General features: G+C 36.0%; 1 protein-coding gene across 6 annotated transcripts in view; it reads right to left on the reverse strand.

Moving 5' to 3' along the window:
* The window catches only part of AP1S2 (adaptor related protein complex 1 subunit sigma 2), a 29863-nt gene that overhangs the window by 3490 nt on the left and 12175 nt on the right, over positions 1-14198 (reverse strand). Inside the window, exons 5-6 of one of the 6 annotated variants that reach the window (XR_004668796.3) lie at positions 4155-4235; positions 774-2280 (exon numbers count right to left, since the gene is read on the reverse strand). The exons of 1 other annotated variant lie outside the window; for it this stretch is intronic. Coding sequence is in view for 4 of the 5 variants with exons in the window: in XM_055106770.2 (XP_054962745.1) it covers positions 13385-13714 (330 nt within the window). In the remaining variant the exon portion in view is untranslated. Of the gene's footprint in view, positions 1-773; positions 3719-4154; positions 11285-11306; positions 13715-14198 lie in introns of those variants that run through there. 4 more of the 6 variants (XM_063601901.1, XM_063601900.1, XM_055106771.2 and 1 more) reach the window with 4 other exon arrangements.

Raw genomic sequence — 14198 nt, forward strand, 5'->3', positions numbered from 1 at the left:
ATGACATCTAAATCTCATATTCAAGAAAAATTAAAAATAATTATTTCCATGTAATGTTAAGTAGTTTAAAGGTTCATGTAGCCTTGAATGTATCAATTAAATAATGCCTCCATTGAATTCTACACAGTTTACATTCTCAGCTTCTCCATGTAAAAATGCCCCACAGCTACTCCATGGAGCTGGTCAGACTTTTCCCCATGTGCTCACTGCCTGCAATCTTATATAGCATTTCCTGTAGAGAATCATACTGCTTATCAAATATGCATTATTGAAAATATTTGTCCTTTCTAAAAGGCCTAGTTTCAAAGAATTATTTACACATTTTATTCTTGTGAGACTTACTTACTTGCACAGGTAGAGTTTTAAAATAAATTGTGGTGATAATATAAAATGGAACTTCTTATACATGTTCACACTGAAATTGTAGCTCAAAACTACCCAGAAAAACTATTATCTATCTAAAGTAGTAAAATTTATAGAAACAGAAAGTCGAATGGTGGTTGCCAGGGGCTGGGGGACCGGGAGAAATGGGGAATTGTTGGTTAATGGGTATAGAGTTTCAGTTCTGCCAGATGAAAAAGTCCTGCAGATCTGCTGCACAACAATGTGAATAAACTTAACTAACACAACTGAACTGTACACTTAAAACTGCGTAAGATGGTGAATTCTGTGTTATGTGTTTTTAACCACAATTTTAAAAATTTGCCTAGAAAAATGAAAATATAAAACGTTATTTTATGAGGGATGGAAAAGAAAAAGTCATTCACATGAGACGAAGTACATGCAATACTTTTATTTTAGACATGCAAGGAAAGCTATTTCAGAATCTACTAATTTAAAGCAAGCAGCTGTATACAGACAGCAAAAGAAGCAACATTTTGTTACAGCTTAGCACAAGGCATCCAACACAAACAGGCATGAGACAATGCATATTTATGTAGCATTAAAACCAGATGAATAATATATTGTGGGGCAGGAGGAGGAAAGGAGGGGAAAAACAGAAATGAAAGACCAATGTTTCTCAATGCTTCCAATATATAATGCTAAATTTCCCACCTGATAGCACATCCAGGTGCTTCAAATGTAGTGCATTACAGTGAGAATGTTAAGAATGGAAAATCTTATCTGTGTACCTGCCTAATACTAAGTTTGGTCAAAACACATTTTCATAGATCTTCTTTCAGTGATAAATCGATTGGAACATCTTGTGAAGTTATTGTTTAATAACTTACTTAACTTAGGCTTTATGCTCTCTAGATATAAACAATGAATTCTTTTCCTTTTATAAAAAAATATGCTGCATGTTTTATTAAAAGAATATGCAATAGTTACCAATATTAAAGGTTTTAAAATTCAGAAATATAATGCCACAGTCAACAAAGTATTAAGTATTTAAATGAGGACTTAATATATTAGAATGCCATCACTAGTAAAATATAAGTATTTAGGTATTAAAACTGAATGAATATTAGAATTTTTGAACTATATAAACTCAGCATTAATGCTTTGAAAGAGTTATTATTCAGCAACAGATATTGCAGAACAGACTTCAGACATAGCTCTCTAATAAGTTCTTAAAGGGATTGTTTGATATTATTATATAGCACAAATGAGATTCAATAAATGTGGCACTACAAAATTTCTTAATACTGAATGTTTTAACCTTAAATATTATATAATGGTACAAATTAATTTTAGTTTCTTGTAATATTTTCACATATACTTTTATGTGATACATTAGAACACATTAGCTCATACAGATTGTAAGATAATCACACAAAATAGTTTCTTTTTTTAACCTCAATATTTGAAGACCAAACTACACTATATATTATGGCACTGCTTATTTTGACCTAGCACTTCAGCTATATTTTCTTTGGTAAACATTTTAATGATTGTCATGTTTTCCTCTTATAAGATAAATCACAGATGGTTCATTAATAATATGTATGTGTTTAAGATTTAATATTACTCAAAACACTTCTAGGTCATATTTTGTCAAGATGAGATTAAATCAGTTGCAGAAAGGAATGAGCTGTATCAAGATCACATATAGAATGAAAATAAAACAGAAAAGTTTGGAATGTGAACAGGAAAAAAATACAATCATAAAAGTACTAGTTCTAAAATGTTCTACTATTATTATACAAGACAATAAATCACCATGCTGAGGATATTTTCTTTCATATGTATATCAGCATTCTATTTCCTCTGTGAAATTCTGCATACTCGATGAGTAGTCATTTAGTACACAGGGACATTAAAATATTCATGACGTGGCTACAAAAGAAATGCATATATTCTTACACACAGTATACAAACTGACACAGACACAATCAGATTTCTAGAACATTTAGTTCACAGTAAAGATAACTAAAACTTAAGTTTCTGTTTGCTTTCATTCTTTGGTTTAAGGCTGAATATTTAACTTCTGAACAATGCCCAAGACTTTAGATCATTTTTTTCTAACTTTACTACATACAGTGTTCAAAATGATGACAGACATCCTCCAGAAATTTTACAAAATCCTAAAACACTATATTTACTACTAATATTATGAAAAGATTTTCAGTGTAAGTCATCTGGTCAATACTGAGTTGACCAAAAATTCAATTAGAATATTCCCCTTCCACCAGTATTTAAATTCATTAGTTCATTTGTATTACATAAACTAAAGAACCTAGAGAAAAATCTTTCCCAATAAAAACTGGAAAAGTAGTCACTCATCTGGTATTTTAAGTAGCAATGAAGGTTTTTAACTGTTTACTTATACCTACAAAAGCAAAAAATCCAAAGAATTTGACTGAGACTGAGGATATTACTTTTTTAAAAATCCTCAAGACAGATTTTAACGAACTCTCCAGATTTGAGTGTCTACAGAAGGACTTCTAGGGGCTCTGAGAGTTCCCTGAAATTAGAAACGAAATGATGTACAAATTTTCCTGGGGTGACGGCCCATCATCCTTCAGACTCTCAAAGGGATTATATCCCCACCAGAAAGCAAGTTTAAAATTGCTTATTTGAGTGTCTTTAAAGTATCCTCATTTTAATATTTATTCAAGTTGAAACTTTGAAATGTTGAACTACAAAATCATGTAAACTGTTCCAAGAAAAATATCTAACAAATCCCTAAACTTATACAACCATTAATTACAAACGTATCTGAGGACAAAAGCCATTTACATTTTAATCCTCAAAGAATTCCTAAATATTTTAAAGAGATAGCTGCCCTTTTCCCCCAACTCAGAATATAGTGGAATGAAGCAGCAAGTTAAAATCATATTAATAAGAAATTAAACTCCCAACTACTTCATTTTCTCACAGAAGCTCTCATTTTCATAGGGAAATTCTTCTGTATCAATGGCATTAGTGATTCACAGTATTTAATGAATGCTTTATTGTCAATGAACCTCTGAAGCTATTTCCATATTCTGTGTAAAAAATAAATTATAAGCCCCAATAATGGATCATTATCCAAGCAAAATTCCCTATGAAAATACCAGTTTAATGAAGTAATTGGGACTATCCCTTGGGATTTAATGTAATTAGACTTTTCAGGTAATGCTAAAATATAAATAACAAACTTGACAAAATTGTCATTACAAACTGAATTTATATATCCTACTACATTTTGATGCATGTCAGTACTCCAGCACGTATTCTAGTACGCTTTCTTAAACCCAATGAAACTCTTGCTGTGATACATAGTCTCTGTTTTCTGGAGAGAGAACAAGAAAAGTTTAAGTCTGTCAAATAACCTTTTGCCTAAATAATACCAATCTGTCAAATAACCTTTTGCCTAAATAATACCAGTTCTTTGAGCCTTTATATTATAGTTTATCATCTTTTTCTTTTCTCTCTTAATTTTCTATCATACCATGTAAAAACCAACCATCGAGAGCTTACGCTCATTAAAAGAGAAGAGGTGGTTTCCCAAATAGGGCGGAGTATGCAACCATTCCTCCCCAGGAGACTTACTATGAACTACACCAGCAATTCTACAGGAACAATTCTGAATGTGACCACCCAGGCATTTCCACCACTTATACCCTGACACACCTTTTACTGCTTTTAGGAAAGAAAAGGGTTGATGATAAGCCGAACTATTCTTTATAGCCATTGATCCATATTACTGTACTTAAGTAAGAAATTACCATCTATTAAATGTGAGAATACTCTTCATAGGGAGAAACCCCTCTTCACTGGAAAAACATCCTTCAAGAAGAAAAGAAACTCTAAAATGCACAAAAATAAATGTATTATTTTTACCATTTTAAATTGCTTTAATAACGTTTTAAATAATTTCCCAGTTTAGACTTCTAGGGTCTGAAAAAGTTCTGTTATAAATGCCTTAAGGACCACTTAACATTTAAGGTAATTTTTTAGCTAAATTATATGCCCATAATTAACCAAAATATTTTTCTTTCAGATACAAAGAAAGTAGATTCAATTATAAATTCCAGTTTATACCTCTTACCACCAGTACCTCTTGTGAGTCACATAAAAATTATATCAATTAGGAATTAAGGAGGGTGAGAGTAAAGTCTGTCATAGCACACAAGGGACCCTGTGCAGGCCTAGGCCTACTATCTTGTTCTTCCCCTGGGCACCCGTAGGAAATAGTCACATATAATACTCAGCAAACTATCCGTTTCTTAAAACACTAAAACCCCAGTGATTTCAATTAAGTGGGAATAAAGGTCAGAATGAAAACAGTGAGAAAAAATTTTTTAATCCAGTTGTATTGTACAACTATAAACCACGTATTGTCCTTAGTACAGGTTCTCTGGAGACCTATTCTTTGAATAAGGATGACAATGTATTATTTCAACCTGAAACGGGCTTTCAATCCCAGGAAATCTTTTTTGCTCCTCACTAATTTGCTCCCCACCAAGTCTACTGCCAACTCCTCACACTGTCCTCAAGCTACACACCCCTCCCCTTCTCCCAAGTCCCAACGATTCTCCTTTAGATGATGTCATTTCTCAAGGCCAAGAAAATGACACTTCCTCAATTTTGCTCATCTTACTCATGAATTAAAGAAAAAAAAAGTCTACAGCTTTACCCCATTATCACCACATAACCAATGAGAAAGACTCTTCTCATCCGAGACCAATGTTTTTGATTCCATTCCCATTCTCCCTTCATATATATATATATATATATAATTTTTTTTTTTGAGACAGAGTCTTGCTCTGTTGCCCAGGCTAGAAGGCAGTGGCATGATCTCAGCTCACTGCAGCCTCCACCTCACGGGTTCAAGCGATTCTCCTGCCTCAGCTTCCTGAGTAGCTGGGATTACAGGCACCCACCACTGTGCCCGGCTAATTTTTGTATTTTTTTTTTTTTAGTAGAGATGGGGTTTCACCATCTTGGCCAGGCTGGTCTCGAACTCCTGACCTCATGATCCACCCGCCTCAGCCTCCCAAAGTGCTGGGATTACATAGTGAACCACTATGCCCAGCCCCATATACTTTTTCTTTTATTCTATTCCTATTTGTCCTTCTTAGAAAACATGCACTTCCACTTTCCCCTGCATGAAGAAAAATGTTGTTCTCAACACCCTACAAAAAGGACCAGATGTAGTGGGAAGTGTAGGATGACAAACAGCAGAGAAAAGTCAAGTTACACCTGTTCTCAAAACCTAAGACAAGCCCTGTTACCGTGAAATTTCCTAGATATTCACCATACTAGGCTTATGACTCACAAGTAAAACCAACAGGGAAGCTATAACGAACACTGATAAAATAGGAATTATCTGCAGGCTTAAGTCTTGTTGACATGAGAAGTGCTTAAGTAAATCAATGGTATCGAATATCTATGACTGAATGCCTAAACTCCTGATTCTCTTTCTAGTAGTACAATGTGGTAAAAGAAAATAATTTACATTTAATGAAAAGTAAATATAAATAAGTGTAATTTCAAGTTATTGCTCTACTGCAGTTTTTCTTATAAAAGGACTTCTTCACTTATTCCTTGCACTATAAAGTGGTATGCTTAGTCCTTCACATTCTAGAACACAATGGTCCTTTTTATGGCCCCTAATCAAATTCTATGGCAAAGGATGCAAAGTCCTTACTCTCAACTCTGGAACCCTCTTCCTTGTGCCAAAGACCAAGAAGGCCAGAGACTATCTTATCTCACTACGATCTATTTTGAGCAATGAATGAAAAAACAGAAGAATTGAAAGCACTCTATAAGGTGCCTTTTAGATGACAGGGCTCCTGGTGTCAGTCTTACAAGCATTTGTGAAGTGCTAAGAAAGTCAAGCGATTTTTTTTTTTTTTTTTTTACATTAAGTTAGCTATGAGCGGCAAGAGTTACATGGTTGCTCCAGATGGTTAGTGTCTAAAATGGCCAAGAGCAGAGAAGTGCTTTACTTTACGTGCTGAAACTTTATTTTAGTAAATTCTACTCTAGTTTTACCATCTGGAGCAACACGATGTATACTCTTTCATTCACACAGCAGCATTTTTTCATTTTTTAAAAATGTGTAATACTAAATACATGCTTGTTTTTACACTTCTGGAAAAAAGAGCAGGGGGAGCTTCAAAGATTTTCAGAAGTAACACGAGTTAGCTAATATCCTGCTCCTAAGCCTGGGCAACATGGTGAGACCCTGTCCCTACAAAAAATAAAATAATAATAATAATAATATCCTGTTCCTAGATCTTTTCTCACTTGATATACTTTGAGTATCCTTCCATATCATTACAAAAAAAAAATCGATCTCATTTCTTTTACAGCTACATCAGTTTCATGTATGGTTGTACTATAATTTTCTTAACCTATTTCTCATTGATGAATATTTGGGTAAGCTTCAATGGCTTATTATACTAAGCAATGTGTCTCAGTACATTTTTGTTGGATAAAATTCTTTGAAGTGTAACTAATGGGTCAAAATGTATGTACACATTTAGTCATTAGTAGACATAACCAAACTAATCCTCCAAAACAAAATACAGCTTTTAAGTGCTCCTCTTTGCCAATCCAAGAAACAAACAAAAAAGGGTCTAGTTGATTTTTAACTTTGCATTCCCTTAATAAAAGGACCATTTGTTTTGCTTTCATCTGTGAATTACGTATTCATGTTTTCTGCCATCTTTTTCTATTGTGCTGTTGATCTATTTCTATTACACTTGTCTTATAAATTTGTCTTAAAAATAATGATGAGGATAATTTACTACATCTTATAAATAACACTCTAAAACCCATTAGTTATCAAATACTAAAGACAAATCACTTTATCTACCAGTTAGTTGTGCTTTTAAAATAAAAAAGCAGAGGCCAGGTGCAGTGGCTCACGCCTGTAATCCCAGCACTTTGGGAAGCCAAGGTGGGAGGATTGCATGAGCCTCGGAGTTCAAGACCAGCCCTGACAACGTGGCGAGACCCCATTTCTACTGAAAATTTTTAAAAAATTAGCTGGGTATGGTGGTGTGCACCTGTAATCCCAGCTACTCGGGAGGCTGAGGTGGGACGATCACTTGAGCCCAGGAGTTCAAGGCTGCAAGTGAGCCATGGTGGTGCCACTGCATTCCAGCCTGGGTGACAGAGTGAGACCCTGTCTCAAAACAAATATACAAACAAAAAAAAGCAGAATAATTAACTTAGCAAATATAATTTGTTTAAGAGTGAGGGGTCTCACTATGTTGCCCAGGCTGGTCTCAAACTTCTGAGCTCAAGGGATCCTTCCACTTCAGCCTTCCAAGTAGCCGGGATTATAGAAGTGTGCCACTGTGCCCAGCTAGCAAATATAATTTTAGACTGCAAAGAAATATTTTAAGCATGTTTTAGGACATGCTGTATTGTATTTGCCTTGGAATACCCTAAATTAGGGTTTTTCAAAGGTAAAAGATTTCTTGGAATCACAGAATTTCAAATACTCAAATGCTACTAAATAGCTTCACTAAGTAAAACCTTTAAGGCTAACAGGATGCCAGAGAACAACAACAACAAAAAGTCTATATATGCAACAAAAGTCTATATATGTAAATTCTGGTCATTTGAACTATTCCTCCTTTAAGAAATTAACAAATCCCTAAAGTGGCTGGGGAGATTGGCAGAAAATTCAAAGGTGTTCTGTCTGCAGGGTATACTCAATTCAGTTTCCACATAAAAACTCAATTACCTTAATAGAAGTTAACAGATTTGGCTGTTGTTGAGGAAATTAAATTACAGAGTGACATCCTACAAGCCTTGCTGTAGGTTGGATTCTAAAGTCAACCATAGATTATCTCCCCAGTAACTGGTCATTATGTAGAGGTAATTTTGGTGAATCATAGGGATGACTTTTTTTTTTTTTTTTTTTTTTTTTTGAGACGGAGTCTTACTCTGTCGCCAGGCTGGAGTGCAGTGGCGTTATCTCGCTTCACTGCAACCTCCGACTCCCTGGTTCAAGCGATTCTCCTGCCTCAGCCTCCCAAGTAGCTGGGATTACAGGCACGCACCACCACGCCCAGCTAATTTTTGTATTTTTAGTAGAGACAGGGTTTCACCATGTTGTCCAGGTTGGTCTCGATCTCCTGACCTTGTGATCCACCCACCTCGGCCTCCCAAAGTGCTGGGATTACAGGCGTGAGCCACCGCGCCTGGCCTAGGAATGATTTTTATAGCTATTTGTATGTTCTTAAGCACATTTATCCTTTCTTGATTTTTTGCATTTTTGATTAATTTTTAGCCACTTATTTATACTGTGGTCTACATATAATATTGAAAAGATATAGCAGTCTATAAATGTAAATGGAATCTTTACTCCATAGTGTTAAATTAAACCAAGGCTTCTTAACCTGGGCACAACTGACATTTGAGGCCAGATAATTCCGCGTTCTAAGGGGGCTGTCCCGTGCACTGCAGAATTCTCAGCAGCATCCTCGGTCTTCACCTACTGGATGCCGGTAGCACTGCACCCCCAATTGTGACAACCAAAAATGTGTCCAAACATTACCCAATGTCCCCTAGAGGGGCACAACTGCACCACTCCCACTCCATGGGAACCACTGAGTTAATCTAATTGGCTCTAGTTGGTGGGTAAGATTATATTCTAGTGTGTTTGCCTGTATTTGCTAATTTTTCCAGAATGGGAATTTTTATTTTTAAAAAAAGGCCCTCAGAGGAAACAAAAGAAAATGTCAGTAGGTGAAAAAAGGACTCAAACGTGACATTTTTCAGAAAGTATTTTTTAATTAAAAAAAAAAATCACCACCGACACCACAGACTATTCCCTTTGCAGGTCCCTGTGCAGGTTCCAACCCTAGGGCTCATGAAATCAAATTACTAGGTCAGGATCAGCATTTAAGAAAAGAAAAGTAGAATAGAAATAGCAAGCGGAAAATCCTCAAAATTTTGAAAAGTATGAAAAGAAAAAAGGCTCAAAAACACATAAAGCAAAATGACTACAACCTGAGAACCAGTGAGTAAGGACACTGGCCAAATTATTATTTTATTTATTTATTTATTTTTGAGACAGAGTCTCACTCTGTCGCCCAGGCTGGAGTGCAGTGGCCCGATTTCGGATCACTGCAGCCTCCACTTCCTGGGTTCAAGCCATTCTTGTGCCTCAGCCCCCCAGGTATCTGGGACTACAGGTGTGCACCACCACGCCCAGCTAATTTTTGTATTTTTTGTAGAGATGGGGTTTTACCATGTTGGCCAGGTTGGTCTTGAACTCCTGGCCTCAAGTGATCCGCTTGCCTCAGCCTTCCAAAGTGCTGGGATTACAGGCGTGAGCCACCATGCCTGGCCAAATTGTTTCTTATTAAATGTAAAATGAAAGGCAACATTTGTCCTGCTTTCTGCCCTTCCTTTCAAGCACTTCCATTTCAAGCATTAATGTAATCAAACTTCATTTGTCCAGAATTTGTTATAATAAACCCTGATTAAGTTTACCTATAAAAAAACTAAAGTACGCTGGCAATAAAAGACTATAGTCTTGTTAACTTTAAAAGAGGCTTGAAGGTTTTAACATGAACAGTAGTAATTACAAAGGAGTTACACGAGTTTTTCTTATTTAAGCAAATCGAAGAGGATTTATATCAAAATGCTTTTTGCTGTTAAATGACATTATTGTATATATTTGGAAGCATCTCTTTTTTTAAAACAATTTAAGATATTCTCAAGTTTGACTAGCATGCCCAAATATTCTTTCTTTTTTCTGTTTTCCCTCCCTCCCTCCCTCCTTCCTTCCTTCCTTTTGGCAAAGTTTCGTTCTGTGGCCACCCAGGCTGGTATATAGTAGCATGATCATGGCTCACTACAGCCTGGACCTCCAGGGCTCAATCAATCCTCTCACCTCAGCCTCCCAATTAGCTTGGACTACAGACACACACCACCATGCCCAGCTAGTCTTTTTTTTTTTTCACTTTTTGTAAGGACGGGGTTTCAGCACATTGCCCAGGCTGGTCTCGAACTTCTGGGCTCAAGCAATCCAAGTGCCCCGGCCTCCCAAAGTGCTGGGATTACAAGCTTGGGCCACCGTGCTCAGCCCAAATATTCTTAATTATATCAAGAGCTGACCTTTAAAAAGTCCAAAACTTCATATTAAAAGATATGTTATTCAATACTTCAAAAAGTACTTATTAAAATAATTTTAAGTTACAAAAGCTTCATTTTTTAAAAGAAATCACTTTTCTCCTAAGATTCTTACCTTTCCATTTGTATGCAGTCCCACAGATTATTACTTTCACAAAAATATAGCATAGTACTAAGATATATCATGCAGCCCCCAGCACTAAAACAAATCAATTTTGGCAGCGCTAATCCTCCGTAGAGTACCACTTTCTAGATGAGGCAGATAAACAACTGCAAATCCAGTAAATCTATTCATAAAGTGGATCATCTCAAAGTAAAAGCAAATTCATGAGTATTATGCTTGCTTTTGGTACCTCGCTTATTTTGCATTTCACAGATTACTTTAGTGAGAAAAAATACCAACAGCAAACAAAGCTCAAAAGAAAAAAAACACCACAAATTTCAAAATGATGCTGTTAGTATAAAAAAGAAAGGTTGACACATCTCAAAGCACTAATCAATACCATCATGCATCAACCGCTAAGGGTTAAAGCCCAAATGCCCAGTATTTAACTATTTGATCTTCACGGATCAAGCAAGGACTTAGAAATCATCTCACGTGCAACAGTATTTGCATAGCACTCCATTTTATCCATGCCACAAAAATGGTAAATTTAGTAGTTACCAATAAATAAGCTGGGGATCAAAGGGACTAAAGCCTTAGACTTTATCATAAGATATCCTCAGACAAACCTCCCCATTCTTCATTCTGGCTCTATAAAATTAAGGAGCAGAGAAAAACTGGTAAGTGCTTGACTTTACAGAAAAAAAGCCATACTATTATTTCCTTTGTCATTATATATGTGTGTGTTTAAATAAATCCAACTACATCACCACCCCCCACCATATCCCTCCAAAAATCTAGCTTAAAATAGGTGGTGGGGAAAAGTATTCCAAGTATTGCAAAGAATATCAATTTAGCAATTTCAGCATGTTGCACTTTAATAATTTAAGAATCATCTTTAGTACCAGTGGCATGTTAAGACAGCCAAACATTAAAAAATGGATAACGGGCCAATTTCTGGGCTTTACCCCCAAATCTAATTATGTATTCATACAACCAAACACCAGAAGGAATAAACATGAAGTTTGGTCTAGAAATGTCAAAACTAATCCTTTATTTACCAAGTAATGAAGTAAAATAAAAAAGATATCTTTATTATCTAATCACAATGTCTGCTAATATTTTAGCAACTATTATTTGAATGTACATTTAATGTTACATTTTTATTACTAACTGTAATATGCTAACAGAAAATCTGTATCCACGGACCCTCTTCCCTATTTGGCTATAAAATGAAGGACTACCTTAAACTATGTGTTTATACAAATTGGGTAAGAGAAATTTTTTTTTAATTTTTCTGAAGAAAATAAGCATTCTTAAGGATAGAAATGTATATTTCACAAATTAAAAAAAAATCAAAATCATTGAGATGTGTATACACCTTTAAGCCAACAGATAAGTACATGATAAGTTCAAAGTCATCTTTGGTGCTTAGAAATAATCAATTGAAGTAAAAGACCTGACACTAAACAGAAAAATAATGACACATGAAAAAGTAGATTAAAATTGACCAATTAGGACTTCTACTACAAATGTAAGTCTGAATTTAGATCTTCACAGCTATATTTACAATTCTGGAAGCAAAATCATTTCATGAAATTGATTAAGTGAATGCTATACCCCAAACTATAAGACCAAAAAAGTTATTATAAATCCAGGCATTTTGATCAATCCAACAAGAAATAGGTTGAAAAATATTATTTATATCTACATATCCAATAAAAAATTCTAACTGCTGATAATCTGGACAATAAAAATTTGCAGTCTAAGAAGTCAAAGATGGCCCTGTCTTAGGAAATCTACTCTTTTCCACACAGAAAAACCTCTGGGAGAATTATGAATTTCTCACTATATGACTGAGAAACAAAGAAGTTCATATCTAAAACAGAACGTTTAAAATATATATACCAAGACAATACATAACTGGGGTTAGGGGAAGTGCACAGTGGTTAAGATTTTACACAGCTGTGAAGCCTAGTAGATCTGGGTTTAGAATCCTGGTTTTGCCAGTTGCTAACCAGGTGGCCTCAGACCAGTCATGGAACCTCACTGAGATTCCACTTTCTCATTAGGCTACCTCTAACCTTTCACAGGGTGTCTTGAGGATTAGCACAGGATGCTTAAAGCAAACTGCTGAGCCCAGGGCCTCACATACAAGCACTCAAGCGTTAGTTACCATCATAATTATTTTTGTTGTCATGGTATCCAAAACAAAAAGTTTTCCAGCAGTTTGTGGAGTGCTCTTTCTCTTATTCCACTCGCTATTTTATGAACATAATATTCAAATACTCTCCCACAGATGTAAACTTGTATCATGCATCAAAAATATAAATGAATCTATTTTTAGGAAACATGCATCTTGCCATTCCTGCATTTCTTCTCAGAGTATGTTGATGAAGAGAACAGAATAACCTGAAGCCTTACTGCTCCACACAGACTTGAGCTTGGCTTCATAATGGCCTTAACCTACAATGTATTCTCACTCTAAATTCAGAATGGACCACCACCTACTGCTTCCCCAAGACCTACATGGCTAAGAAAAATGGTTCACTCAGACTGCTAAATAGACAATGTCTCAATGTGGTACTCAGTTTCGTTTGTGTACAAAGCAATGTAAAAGTAGTCATAGAAGAGAAACAGGACCACAGCTTTCTTCTAAAGACAAGGAACTGTAATTAACAGTACTCATTTCTTTATTTTAAACAAAGGTTACAAGGGGGTAAGGAAAATTTTACATGGGACCAACCATACTCATCCTATGCTTTTCTCTCTGCACTTACTTTCCCCAATTAAAGACATAAAAATAGGCTGGATGCGGTGGCTTACGCCTGTAATCCCAGCACTTTGGGAGGCCGAGGTGGGTGGATCACCTGTCAGGAGTTTGAGACCATCCTGGCCAACATGGTGAAAGCCTGTCTTTACTAAAAATACAAAAATTAGCTGGGCATGGTGGTGTGCACCTGTAGTCCCAGCTACTTGGGAGGCTGAGGCAGGAGGATTGCTTGAACGCAGGAAGCAGAGGTTGCAGAGAGCCGAAATTGCACCACTGCACTCCAGCCTGGGTGATAAGCGAAACTCCATCTCAAAAAAAAAAAAAAAAAAAAAGACATAAAAATAGTACTTCAAACAGAAGGACAATATTAACTATTAAAATACTCCCATAGGGGAATATATATACATATGTACATATACACACACAAATAAATGTGGATCTGCAATAATGTTCTTATCCCCTAGTACATTAAATACTGAATATACGCTCTAAGGTAAACTTAACATTGCTGTCATATTCTAAGGCCCATAGCAATTTCCCAGTAGCATTTAAAAATCCAGGCACAGCTGGGTGCAGTGGCTCACGCCTTTAATCCCAGCACTTTGGGAGGCCAAGGGGGACGGATCATTTGAGGTCAGGAGTTCGAGACCAGCCTGACCAACATGGTGAAACCCTGTCTCTACTAAAAGTGCAAAACTAGCCAGGCATGGTAGTGCAAGCCTGTAATCCCAGCTACTCGGGAGGCTGAGGCAGGAGAATCGCTTGAGCCCGGGAGGCAGAGGTTGCAGTGAG

This window comes from Pan paniscus, chromosome X, assembly GCF_029289425.2.
Source record: "Pan paniscus chromosome X, NHGRI_mPanPan1-v2.0_pri, whole genome shotgun sequence".
Lineage (NCBI taxonomy): Eukaryota > Metazoa > Chordata > Mammalia > Primates > Hominidae > Pan > Pan paniscus.